This window comes from Misgurnus anguillicaudatus, chromosome 4 (genome assembly GCF_027580225.2).
Source record: "Misgurnus anguillicaudatus chromosome 4, ASM2758022v2, whole genome shotgun sequence".
NCBI lineage: Eukaryota > Metazoa > Chordata > Actinopteri > Cypriniformes > Cobitidae > Misgurnus > Misgurnus anguillicaudatus.
In genome coordinates this window covers 24,944,892-24,958,460 of record NC_073340.2, presented here as the reverse complement: position 1 = coordinate 24,958,460, position 13,569 = coordinate 24,944,892, and the positions used below count along the sequence as shown (strand labels likewise).

General features: G+C 36.3%; 1 protein-coding gene across 1 annotated transcript; it reads left to right on the top strand.

Moving 5' to 3' along the window:
- The first annotated feature begins 2,319 nt into the window (after positions 1-2,319).
- Positions 2,320-12,165, top strand: LOC129420861 (pleckstrin homology domain-containing family S member 1-like). The gene is made up of 14 exons (XM_055176005.2): positions 2,320-2,411; positions 2,920-2,962; positions 3,072-3,175; positions 3,262-3,377; positions 3,462-3,614; positions 3,771-3,867; positions 4,835-4,882; positions 5,002-5,189; positions 7,875-7,928; positions 10,230-10,289; positions 10,422-10,493; positions 10,705-10,797; positions 10,958-11,090; positions 11,174-12,165. The coding sequence occupies exons 2-14, from the start codon at positions 2,941-2,943 to the stop codon at positions 11,240-11,242; spliced, it is 1,209 nt and encodes a 402-aa protein (XP_055031980.2). The 5' UTR covers positions 2,320-2,411; positions 2,920-2,940; the 3' UTR covers positions 11,243-12,165.
- Positions 12,166-13,569: the final 1,404 nt, after the last annotated feature.

Here is a 13,569-nt window from a genome sequence, read left to right as displayed (position 1 = left end):
CAGTAAAAAATGAAAAAAATTTAATAGCTGCATGTACATTAAAATACATAATTCCCACCATTTATTGTTGTTTGGGTATTTAAGGGTTCCTTGTCCAATTTAAATCTAGTTCAGATAAACATTTCCAATTTTGGCGTTCATTTAAGAATATTATAATACAGGAATATGTCAGTCATGAATGAACATGATTCTCCACAGCAAACAACATTTTTGACATGTACTTTTACTATTGTAGAGAGAAATACAGGTTTGAACAGGTTTCCCCATGCTGCCTTGTGCGCAAATTTATTCACGCTGCAAGTCTAGCATGGAAACCATGGACCAATTTCTCCCCTGAAATAGGGAACCAATCACAGAACGGGGAGGGGGCAGCAAGAGGATGATGACGTCTATGCGACACATCGAAGCAGTTTCATTTATCCAAACACAGCAGCAGACACCAAGTTACTTTTCAATGCAGCCTTAGATAATGTTCGAAGTAGTTTTGAAGGCAAGTTTACTTAAAAAAAAAAAACTTTTGGCGTTAAACAATTTCATATCCAAGAAGGATGTTTGGATATGGCAAGACATTATAGCCACGGAGTTTTATAGGACCAACCTGCTAGGCATCGTGATCAACGAAGTACAATTAACTTATAAATGGTGAGTGGTATTTATTAATATCATATTGTCATTATGCATGTAGTCTCCCTACTGTGGTTGTCACAGTGCCACTAAGTTGTGTTGCTTTTCAATATCAATATACAGCTACCGGTTTAGTTGCATAGCTTTCAGCTGTATGCACACATACCCGATAAAAGTTGTTGACGCTTGAATTTATGTGCCCTATATTCTTTATCTGGTATAATTGAAACAATTGGCTAAGAGCTTCGTACAGACCCATAGACATTCGTAGTGCAATAAACGGCTCTGGGCATTCGTAAACCACGCCTCAAATACTGCCTACCAGCGGTCTCTGCGTGTGTTTTCACATCGACGCGAACAACGACGCAAAAGTATAAATGAAAACCGAAGCGGAACCTACGCCGTAGGACCTACGCACAACTATAACGAGCCCTTTATACGTTAACTATTCTTTTAACCATTTCAGCCTATTAATGGGTATTTCTCACAGCACTTTGTAGTGATAATTTTAAGTTTATGACACTTAAATGTTTTATAAGGAGTACCCATACATTTTTGTAAGTTTATGGATTTCGTAAGTTAAAATGCTAAATAAAATGCATTGCCATTAGTTGTGTTTATAAACTCTAGCTACATAATCATGCATTTTATTCTAAAGATCTATTTAAAACATAAACATTTTGAACATATAAAAAAGTAAAAGTGTTGTTTGGAGAAAATACAGACAATGAATAGGTAGCAGACAATTTTCATTAAAGATGATGTAAAGAAAAATCCCTTAAAATTCCCAGCTGTATGTGGGGGAAAAGGCACAGTAACTTATTAACACACCTTCCTGATAGCAAGATGTTGGCTTAGAAACACGAGCCTGTGCAATCTAAAAAATGCAAAAGCTATATTAGTTGTATTGGAACTAATTGTGTGGAGGGTTATGTGAGGTAAGCAATACTATCTGTTGAGTGCTGATGGATCTATTACATTGCTATTGTATTTATTATATTTGTACTGTATTTTTATCGCTTTTGTATTTTAGGGTGCCTGTTAAGATCTGGCTAGGGACAACAGATGGAAACTAGCACTTGTAGCTAACTCTGGCTTGTTTACAGCAAGTAATATTGTCTGTTGATCAATGAGCATTGTCCCTATCAAAATAAACAAATAAATAAAAATAAAAAAAAATATACAAAGTATTTCAAAGGGTATATATATATATATATATATATATATATGTATAATTTACTTGTACAGTTTTTCAAGAACACTGTAAAAAATGCTTGGGTATTTTCAACCCAGCATTGGGTCTAAAAGAGGCGAGCACAGCTTGTAATTTAACCCATGCTGGGATGTTTGTTTGGGTCAACTATAAACATTTTCTGGGTTAATTTTAACCCAGCTGCTGGGCTCGTCCCTTTTTGACAATAACCCAGCATTTATTTATAGTGTAGAAAGCTGAATCAATTTCTGTCTTGGTAAAGTTTTCACAATATAATGTGGCATCGTGCATGTGTTCACTTTTAAAACCAGCTTTAAAATGATGTCAAATGCATTTTTATGTTATCTGACAAAACATTCGTATTTGGATTTCCAAGAATTGCTATTTAAAATACAATCAAAGTGAAGGAAGGGATCTTAAACTGAGCTTGTAAATAACCAGAAACTCCTCCTCTTCTTACTGTCAAAGCTTTCTGGAAGAAACAAAAAAGCTCAAACTTCCTCTTAAGCCACCAAGTGACATGTACATTGTGAGTGCAGGATATTTTAACAGAAGACACAGCATTTCTGCTAAGGTAATACAATTATAATGAAATATATGACTTACTGATTCTTTTATGAAGACATTAACATGCAACATTATTATATAATTGAACCACATTATTAACTAGGGCTAGTGGACACACAGGGAAGTTGTCGCTTAAGTTTAAACTCCAAATACAAATATGAGTTTGTAAGTGAACTTTAAAATGTTTGCTGTTTCATGAATTGGGCTGTATTGCATTGTTGTTTGCTGTTCAAACTTAGCTGGTATGTTAATGTTGCGGTCAAAAAGGCCTTTAAGGTTTGCATTTAAAAATAAATCTACCCTGACAAATTCTCACTGGAGTACAAGTGTAACAAGTAGCATGGTCTCGCCATTTGTATGCTGCCGTGATTGTTTAAAATAAACTATTAGAAATGTTTGCTCTCACTGTATTTGTATTATCATTCCTGACATTGCATAAGCATCAGTCACAATTCTGTACATATTATGATATGTGTAAATGGATTACAGTAAACCTTTCTTACAAATCATTTCAGCACTAAAGCGACAGCTTCCAAATGTTCAACAAAACTAGATCAAGTAAGTCTGAAAGCAATTGGGAAAAACATAATAAAGCAACACACTTTAAAGTGTGTACTGTAGGACGATTTTAACTGTTTAACATTGATCAGTCTTATTTACTGTTCAATGTCATCACCTGTAAAGATTAACAATGAACTACCAAAGGTGGAAGAGTTGTACACTGGATACATGCACAAGTCCCCAAACCTTTCTGGTGTTACAAAAAGCATGGTACGTCTCGTATTGCATTTCAGCATTAAAATTAAACACCTCAGTCTTTCAAAAATTACTAATCTGTTTTGATTTTACCACTGCAGAAAACATGGAGGCGACGTTTCTTTGTACTTTCCAAGAAGGGTGAAGACGACTATCAGCTGGCATACTACAGGGATAAAAAGAGAGACAAGCTTTCCGGAGAAATAGATCTTACTAAGTAAGGAAAATACCATCGCCTACTGAATAAATAAATAAATAAACAGGCACTACAATACACTGAGAGTGTTTTCCTATTTTAAAGGATCAGTTTGATTTGTACTTCCCCTGAGAAACATCAGATATGGGACTGGATTCAGAAAACCTATAAGTGTTCATCATCTTCGGTGCTGCTTCTGAGAGTGGAGGACCTTGAGCAAAAATATGCAAGAGACTATTTCCTTGTTGGAGAAAACAGGTTTGCCATTATTGTTGTTATTATTATTATTATGAACTATAACTTTCACAACAGTCAAATGTGTTGTAAAATATATGGTGTGTTGTATAATAAGTGTTAAGGGTGTCATCAGAAATACGTAGTTAAATATTGTTATATGTATTCCTGTGTTTTCAGTGAGGAGGTGGAAATCATGCATAATGCATTATTGCGAGTTCTGAATACCCTAACATCAGATAATAAAGTGCGTGTAACAGATGACAATCTTCAACAGGTAAACAAACACTGTAATCTAAATTGTTTAAAACATGTACCCCAGCTGTTACTGGGGCAGTGTCCTTTAAAAAGGTGCTTATATGTAGGGTTAGGTACAGATATGTTTACCACCCTTTAGATACTACCTCGGAGGTACTAATATGAACTTTTTGGTATCAATGTGTACCTCTGAGGTACTAATATGAACTCTTTGGTATCAATATATACCTCTGTGTTACTATGAACTCTTTGGTATTTAGATACTAATATAACTACCTTGGAAGTACTAATATGAACTCTTTGGTATCAATATGTAACTCTGAGGTACTAATATGAACTCGTTGGTATCTATGTGTACCTCTGAGGTACTAATATGAACTCTTTGGTATCAATATATACTTCTGCGTTACTAATATGAACTCTTTGGTATTAAGATACTAATAACTACCTTGGAAGTACTAATATGAACTCTTTGGTATCAATATGTAACTCTGAGGTACTAATATGAACTCTTTGGTATCTATGTGTACCTCTGAGGTACTAATAGGAACTCTTTGGTATCAATATATGCCTCTGCATTACTAATATGAACTCTTTGGTATTTAAATACTAATAACTACCTTGGAAGTGCTAATATGAACTCTTTGGTATCAATATGTAACTCTGAGGTACTAATATGAACTCTTTTTATGTACTTTCTGAAAAGTTAGGTTTAGGTACAAATATGTACACATTGTTACCACTATGTACCCTTTAGATACTAATAAATAACTCTTTGGTATCAATATGTAACTCTGAGGTACTAATATGAACTCTTTGGTATCAATAAGTACCTCTGAGGTACTAATATGAACTCTTTTTGTGTACTTTTTGAAAAGGTACAGCCCCATTGACAGCTGATGTATATTTTTGTGTTTTAAAATTATTTTGGGCCAAAGTATATACTTATACTCTGTAAATATTGAATCTATCTTTTCATCATATAGGACAGCAGATTTAGATCAATATCTGAGCCTATACCCTGTCAAGAGCCGGTAGGTGAAACCGTGCATCCATTCACAAATTCTAGATAATATTTATAGATAACTTTAAATTTATTGTCAATAATGCATATTTACTATTAAGTTTATTATTATGGTACATGTCTTTGCAGAAACAAACTGATCGTCAGCTTTTTCGGCAGCCTGTACCTTTATGCATATTCACTGACCAGCCAATGTCAGCGATGGCATTGAATGACAGTGATGATGAGGATGAAGATATAGAAGAAAAGGGTGAAGATATAGAGGAACAGCATGAAACTGCGGGAGACGACAGTGAATACATGACTATGGGAACAGTGTAAGATACTCACTGTTTGTACAACTACACTTTGAGAGTGATACTACATTCACTTCACATCAGAGCTTCTATCATTTCATATTTCTCTCTTTTTTCTAAAACATTTCGCAATTACACATAAAGGTAATTTACTACACTGATTTAATGTAATCAAAAACAAGACTTGAACAGAGATCTATTTTGACGTTAGCAGAAATAAATTATGTCTCGAGTCTGAGGACTTAAAGGGACATTCCACTTTTTTGGAAAATGTGCTCGTTTTCCCGCTCCCCTGGAGTTGAACATTTGGATCTTGCCGTTTTGGAGTTCATTCGGCTGGTCTCCGGGTCTGGCGCTGGCACTTTTGGCGTGGCTTGGCACAATTCATTGAATCTGATTAGACCATTGGCATCGCGCTAAAAAATAGCCAGGGATGCTCTATATTTTTCCTATTGAAGACTTGACTCTTCTGTAGTTACATCATTTACTAAGACCGACAGAAAATTAAAAGTTGTGATTTTCTAGGCAGATATGGCTAGGAACTACACTCTCAAGCTGGTGTTTTAATCGGGGACTTTGCTGATGTAACATGGCTGCAGCCAGCGTGGTAATATTACGCAGTGCCCGAAAATAGTCCCCTGCTATTAAAAGTAACCAAGGGTAGTGTGTAATATACGGTGGCCCTGGGGTGCAAACCACAGCGGCAGGTTGCTGAACAGCAACAACAAATTAAAAACATCAACAAATTAAAAAACACCACAACAAATTAAAAAACACCACAACAAATTAAAAAACACTACAGCATATTAAAAAACACCACAACAAATTAAAAACACTACACCAAATTAAAAAACACTAGAACAAATTAAAAAACACCACAACAAATTAAAAAACACTGAAAAAATTAAAAAAAACAACAACAAATTAAAAAAACACTGGAGGAAGGTTGGGAAGCACTGCAACAAAATAAAAAACAAATACAGGATAAAGAACACAACAGCAAGTTAAAAAAAACAATACAGCAAATTGGAAAACACAGCTACAAATTACAAAACACTACAAAAAATAAAAAAACATAAAAAATAAAAACCCCAACAGCAAGTTAAAAAAACACTACAACAAAATAAAAAACACAACTACAAATTAAAAAACACTACAACAAAATAAAAAACCATAACAAAATGGAAAACACAACAGCAGGTTAAAAGAACACTGCAACAAGGTTAAGAACACAGCTACAAATTAAAAAACACTACAACAAAGTAAAAAACAACTACAAATTGAGGAACACGACTGCATTGGCCTGCCGGAGGAGGTGGGTGCCGGTGGGCGGCATGGGACGTCGCTGGTTGGACGATACTGCAGTTCGGCTTTTGAACCGGAAGTTATTCTTCCTGTACCGCATTTTTTCAAACATGAATGTTACAGATGACCCAAATGTAGCAGCTGCTGGGGCCGGCTAAGGGTACGGTCTGGAAACCGCTAACGATAGTAGTAAGCTAACGTTACATCTACAAGCAACATAAGCATTACACTATTCTTATTAACTTACTCGAAGGTTGTTGGGTGTCTCCGATGGTAGATATTTCTTTAAGCCTTTTGCCACAGCAAAAGTTCGGGGACGGCTCAACCAGTTCTTTTCCGCAGTTTAGGCAAAACATTTTGCTGTCCTTCCTCCTCTCCAAACCACGCGCTACAGGAGGAATAACTTCCGGTTCGGAAGCCGAGCTGCGGTGTCGTCCGGTCGGCGATGTCTCGTGTTGCCCACTGGTGCCTGCCTCTTCCGGTGGGTTAATGTAGTTGTGTTTTTTATTTGTAGTTGTGTTTTTAATTTGTTGTTGTGTTTTTTAATTTGTAGTTGTGTTTTTTAATTTGTTGTAGTGTTTTTTATTTTGTAGTTGTTTTTTGTTTTGCTGTAGTGCTTTTTAATTTGTTGTAGTGTTTTTTACTTGCTGTTGTGTTTTTTATTTTGTTGTGGTTTTTTATTTGTTGTAGTGTTTTTTTGACTTGCTGTTGTGTTTTTTGTTTTGTTATGGTTTTTTTGTTTTGTTGTGGTGTTTTTTAATTTGTAGTTGTGTTTTTAATTTGTTGTGGTGTTTTTTTAATTTGCAGAAGTGGTTTTTAATTTGCTGTAGTGTTTTTTGGTTTGTTGTTGTTTTTTGATTTGTTGCAGTGTTTTTTGGTTTGTTGTGGTGTTTTTGATTTGTTGTTGTTGTTTGGTGGTTTGTTGTTGTGGTTTGCACTTCAGGGCCACCGTAGTAATATCACTACGCCCGTTGCATCCATTTTATATCAGCAAAGTCACTAATTATTACGCCAAATTGAGAGTCTTGGTACACGATGTAACTACAGAAGAGTACATTTTTGAATGGGAAACATATCGAAACTCTTTGGTTGTTTTTTTGCGTGATGCTAATCTGGTCGGATTCGGTGAATTGTGCTGAGCTATGCTGGAGGTGCTGGCGCCGGACCCGGAGATCGGCTGGATGGATTCTAGGACGGTGGGATTCGGATGTTTGACTCTGGGGTAGCTGGGAAATGAGTATATTTTCAAAAAAACTGGAATGTCCCTTTAATAAACAGAATATTAAAATATTACAGTAATCCTGACTGAATGTAATCACTGTAAAAATGTCACATGCATTCTCAAAATACTCCTTCTTAAAGTAAGTTGTAATTTTTATAAATCTGATATTTCCCAACTAGCCATAAGGTGTTAGAACAGAACCAACTGGAAGGGGATGGATGCTTTCAGACAAAGTAGGTAAAAGTAAAACGTAAAAAGTCTTTACATTGCTGTTTACCTCATCAAGCAAGAAGTATAGTCCCGTTTTTATGTAAACACGAGGACATATTTGTAACCATGCATACTTTCTTTGAATATGTCGCACATGCGCATACAAGAGAATGTATGTAGCCCATGAGATGCATTGCATTTTGTCTCAATATGCATGTGTTGAACGTCTACGTACACAAACGAGTCAAGGCTGTGCATCGACCGTGCGTTTACGTTTGCGTACAAAGAGAAACAGACTACACTCCAAGCTTTAGACTACATTGCATAGTCTGTTTTTTAAGCAGTCGAATTCACAGCCTTGCACAACATAGTTCATTTTTTTCATATACATGCGCTGACGATAAATGCATTTGCAGTGCGACAAACTGCAATACCTCTCGTTGCCAACATACTACATACTTCTGTGTGCGCATTGCGCGACCTACGTGTACAATGTACAAATTGGCTCGTTTGAGATGAGTAAATTCTGCGCATAATCAATCACCGGTGATTGCCAAGAGATGCATGCCGGTTAGAAAATTTTCTGTGTTACGTCTGAATTGCTCTGTTACGCTGACGTGAGCCAAAAAAACTCTCGCGATGTCGACCTGGCCTTGTTGGATTCTGCGGTCAGGCGGAGTTGCTCTCCACCAACTGCATTGGTGAAAAACACGATGGGAAAAGATTTTTGAAGAATTTTGATGATTATAACTAACAGCTAAGGAAAATCCCAAATTCAGTATCTCAGAAAAATAGAATATTACTTAAGACCAATACAAAGAAAGGATTTTAAGAAATCTTGGCCAACTGAAAAGTATGAAAATTATGAGCATGTACAGCACTCAATACTTAGTTGGGGCTCATTTTGCTGAATTACTGCAGCATGTGGCGTGGCATGGAGTCGATTCGTCTGTTGCACTGCTCAGGTGTTATGAGAGCCCAGATTGCTCTGATAGTGGCCTGCAGCTTTCTGCATTGTTGGGTCTGGCATATCCAATCTTTCTCTTCACAATACCACATAGATTTTCTATGTGGTTAAGGTCAGACAAGTTTGCAGGCCAATTAAAAACAGGGATACCATGATCCTTAAAACAGGTACTGGTAGCTTTGGCACTGTGTGCATGTGCCAAGTCCTGTTGGAAAATGAAATCTGCATCTCCATAAAGTTGGTCAGCAGCAGGAAGCATGAAGTGCTCTAAAACTTCCTGGTATACGGCTGCATTGACCTTGGACCTCAGAAAACACAGTGGACCAACACCAGCAGGTGACATGGCACCCCAGACCATCACTGTCTGGGACAACTTTACACTGGACCTCAAGCAATGTGGATTGTGTGTCTCTCCTCTCTTCCTCCAGACTCTGGGACCCTGATTTCCAAAGGAAATGCTAAATTTACTTTCATCACAGAACATAACTTTGGACCACTCAGCAGCAGTCCAGTCCTTTTTGAAGGCGAGACGCTTCTAACGCTGGCTGTTGTTCAAGAGTGGCTTGACACAAGGAATGCGACAGCTGAAACCCTTGTCTTGCATACGTCTGTGCGTAGTGGTTCTTGGAGCAATGACTCCAGCTGCAGTCCATCTTTGTGAATCCCCCCCCCCCATTTTTTAATGGTTTTGTTTCACAATCCTCTCCAGGGTGTGATTATCCCTATTACTTGTACACTTTTTTTCTACCACATCTTTTCCTTCCCTTCGCCTTTCTATTAATGTGCTTGAACACAGAACTCTGTGAACATCCAGCCTCTTTTGCAATGACCTTTTGTGTCTTGCCCTCCTTGTGCAAGGTGTCAATAGTAGTCCTTTGGACAAATGTCAAAGTCAACAGTCTTCCCCATTCTTGTGTAGCCTACAGAACTAGACTGAGATAACATTTAAAGTCCTTTGCAGTTGTTTTAAGTTAATTAGCTAAGAGTGTGGCACCAGTTGTATCAATATTGAACCTTTTCACAATATTTTCTAAGATACAGAATTTAGGATTTTCCCTGGTTGTCAGTTATAATCATCAAAATTAAAAGAAATAAACATTCTACATGTATCAGTCTATAGTGTAATGAATGAATATACAAGTTTCAGTTTTTGAATGAAATTAGTGAAATAAATAAACTTTTGATGATATATTATTTATATGACCAGTACCTGTGTGTACTATTATATTGCACCAATATACCATTTTGTGTCCTTGATGCCTCTTATGTACCAAAAACAACTCTTGGTTTAAGACATATTGTTTTAATTATACTAATCAGTTTGATGCAAAATAAGATTTTTTTCTGTCCTTTTCAGTACTTCCCAAGACTTGTATACTGCTGCAGACAACCAGGATACTGACAGTCCAGAAAAACAGTAAATCTTGCAATGAACTATATCAAAATTTCCCTGTAATTTACAGTACAATATGGTAGCTATCAAAGTCTTTTTTAAAATTGAATACCATTACAGCAGACTTACTTTCCTACTTTTGTTTCTTCAAAACAGTAGAAAACAGAAAAGCATGCATACTCTTCCACAAATGAATGGACATTGTGCATCTGCTGAGACTAATAAGAGGTGATTTTAATTTTTTCAGCAAGGACTGTAAATCAGTCAGCATATCTGATCCCCTTCAATATTAGTTACACCTTTGATTTCTGTGTTTGCAGCAATGTGCTAGAGTATTCTTGACCTTATTAAAACTGCCATGTACCTACATATTATTAGCTAAATTAGCTGTTGTTTGGCATCTGTTAGAAGTTTGAAAATGTTTATATCTTTTCTTTAGTGACACACTCAAACCTATTGAGAAGGAGATCTGCATTAGCAAAAATGATCTTCAAAACAGTTTGATCTTGACACAGAAAAAAGGAAAACCATGGTACAACTCTCATAAATATTTATGTTTAACTTTACCATCTAATGTGTTTAGACGTCTTAACAATCAGCATATTGTTTTAGCGAAAAATTTAAACTTGAGAAATACTTACAATAAATGAAGTTAATCATTGTTCTTCATCTCTCATCTTCTTCCTCTCCAGTGTGTCTGAATGTAAGCAGATTGAGACCTCACAGTTGTTTCATAAGGGGGATCAGATCCTGACCTTCAATGACATGGAAGTAGAGACAGTAGATGAGATACAGACATACACAAAAAGGCTTACAAAAGATGAGGTAAGATCAAGAACCAGAGCAAACATGTTTTTGAACAGGGTAATAAAGCTAGAGAGTCCTAACGTTGCCTAAACTATTTGCAGGTAAAACTGACTATTTTACGTCATCCGGGATCTGAGCCGTTTCACACTGAACCCTGTTCATCACACTGAGGACATGAAACAAAATGAGACACTTCATCAGTCGTTCATTTATTAAAAGTGTGCATTGGCTCTCCAATGAGTAGTTTGTTCTTGTATAATGATTTCTAACATGCTTGCTAACAATTGATCTGCAATTGTGACTTTAGAGAAGCATAAAGCAGGGCATGTACAGTAGATACCAAGTAAAATAGGAAGCAATCTGATTATAAGAAAGTACTCAGTCCTTTTCTGTATGTACAGTAATCATTGAAATGTGCAATGCAATATAAAGTAAGATGCGTTGATCCTAAAATGTAACTAAAAGACAGTAATTAGTAACTTGAGACTACAATACTGTATGTAGATAGGACTATATGTGATTGGTGATGGGAATTTAGTGTTTATTTCTGTAACCATAAAGCACAAAATACTATAATGTAGACAAGTATTATAGTGACATGCATGAATGTCAATCTACTGTGAAAATCTATTTTAATTGCTTTCACTTTTTAAGGAGTACACTGGTGCAATTTTATGTAATACAACTTTGTCATTCTGTATTTTGTTTAACACAAAATGTAACCAATGACATACTGCCCTTGATAATTACATTTTTACTAATTTTATATTTATTCATGTGCAGTTATATTGTGTTATTAAACTTTTATAACACTAAATATTTAAATGTGTGTTTCACTAAAATGAACGAAGAAAGTCAAAAACTTTTCATTAAAATATCTTTACACACAAATTTCTTTCTGATTAGTTTATTATTATTATTATTATTATTATTATTATTAAAACAACTTATTGTAACATGCGAATCAAATCAAACAAGTTCACGAATCGATGAGCTTAGAGATTACCCGAAAGCTCTACGTTCTCATAACCAGAAATAAAAAACACCTGATATGGTCATGCTGATCATAAATGTAGTACAGTTATAATGTAGTGTGAAGTATTTACTTTGTAGTCTGCATACTTCCTAAAGGAATGTGAAAATGCATTAGACAGCATCAAAGATTGTTTCCTCATTAAAGAAAACAAGTTTTTCCGGATTTATCTGCGTCACATCCAAGAAACTTGACTGAGGTGAAATGAATTATGCAGTGGTTACACAGTGTCATATAATTTCATTTTACAAACATTTATACACTCTAAAAAATGCTGGGTTATTTTCGACCCAGGGTTGGGTCAAAAAGGCACAAGACCAATCCATTGGGTTGTAATTTAACCTATACTGGGTCATTTCAGCCCAAAATGCTGGGCTTGCCACTTTTTGACCCAACACTGGGTTGAAAATAACCCAGCATTGGGTGTATGCTACGTACACACCAAACGCGGGGCATTGCGTTACTCGCTCTAGAGTACTCGTGGGATTTAACTTTGTGTCATCCAATTTTTTCGCTCGAGTTGAATATTTTCAACTTGGGCGAAGACACGTTTACACCAAACGCAAGTAAACGCGTGGCATTATTACACACCAAACGCGGGGCATTGCGTTGCTCGCTCTAGAGTACTCGCGGGATTTGACTTTGTGTCATGCACATTTTTCGCTTGTGTTGAATATTTTCATGTTGGGCGAAGACACGTTTACACCAACTCGACAAGTCACTATAATAATTGTCGAGTTGAAAAGTTTGCATGTGCACGAACTTGAATCCCGCAAGTATTCTAGAGCGAGTGATGCGATGACCCGCGTTTGGTGTGTACGTAGCATAAGGCAAATAATGGGTGTTTTCGCGGCAAACATGTCGCCCATATCGCATCATTCGCATCGCCCCACGCGAGGACACGTCTGATCGCGTCTTTGCATTGACTTTGTATGTAATCTACTCGCGCAAATCTGGTGTAAACCAACAGTTATGCTACGCACACAACAAATGGGGGGCATCACATTACTTGCTCTAGATTACTCGTGGGATTTAACTTCGTGCATATGCAAATTTTTCGCTCAGGTTGAATATTTTCAACTTGGGCGAAGACACGTTTACACCAACTCAACAAGTCACTATAATACTTGTTGAGTTGAAAAATCGCCCCAAGCAAGGACACGTCTGATCGCATCTTTGCATTGAGTTTGTATTTAATCTACTCGCGCAAATTGTTGAACTCGCGTCTGGTGTAAACCCACAGTTAGAGTACATTTTATCTTTTTGTGCTGATGATGTATTTATGCATTTTTGTACATTTGACTTAAACACCAACCTGTGGTATTTTGACAGTCTTAAATTTAATCATATGATCTTCTTAATTAAGAACATTTTTGTAATTTGCGAACTTTTGTGACAGGACTCGTGAGAGGACGTGTAGGGTAAACAGGACCAGAGAAAGCACACTTTTATGAAAGTTTATGA

What these genes read in the sequence shown, in the direction of transcription:
- LOC129420861 (XM_055176005.2), top strand. Translation starts at nt 2,941, where the DNA reads ATGTTCAACAAAACTAGATCAA. An exon ending in CTGGTGTTACAAAAAGCATG is followed by an intron (nt 3,176 to 3,261) that starts GTACGTCTCGTA and finishes TTACCACTGCAG; the next exon opens with AAAACATGGAGGCGACGTTT. An exon ending in CTATACCCTGTCAAGAGCCG is followed by an intron (nt 4,883 to 5,001) that starts GTAGGTGAAACC and finishes ATGTCTTTGCAG; the next exon opens with AAACAAACTGATCGTCAGCT.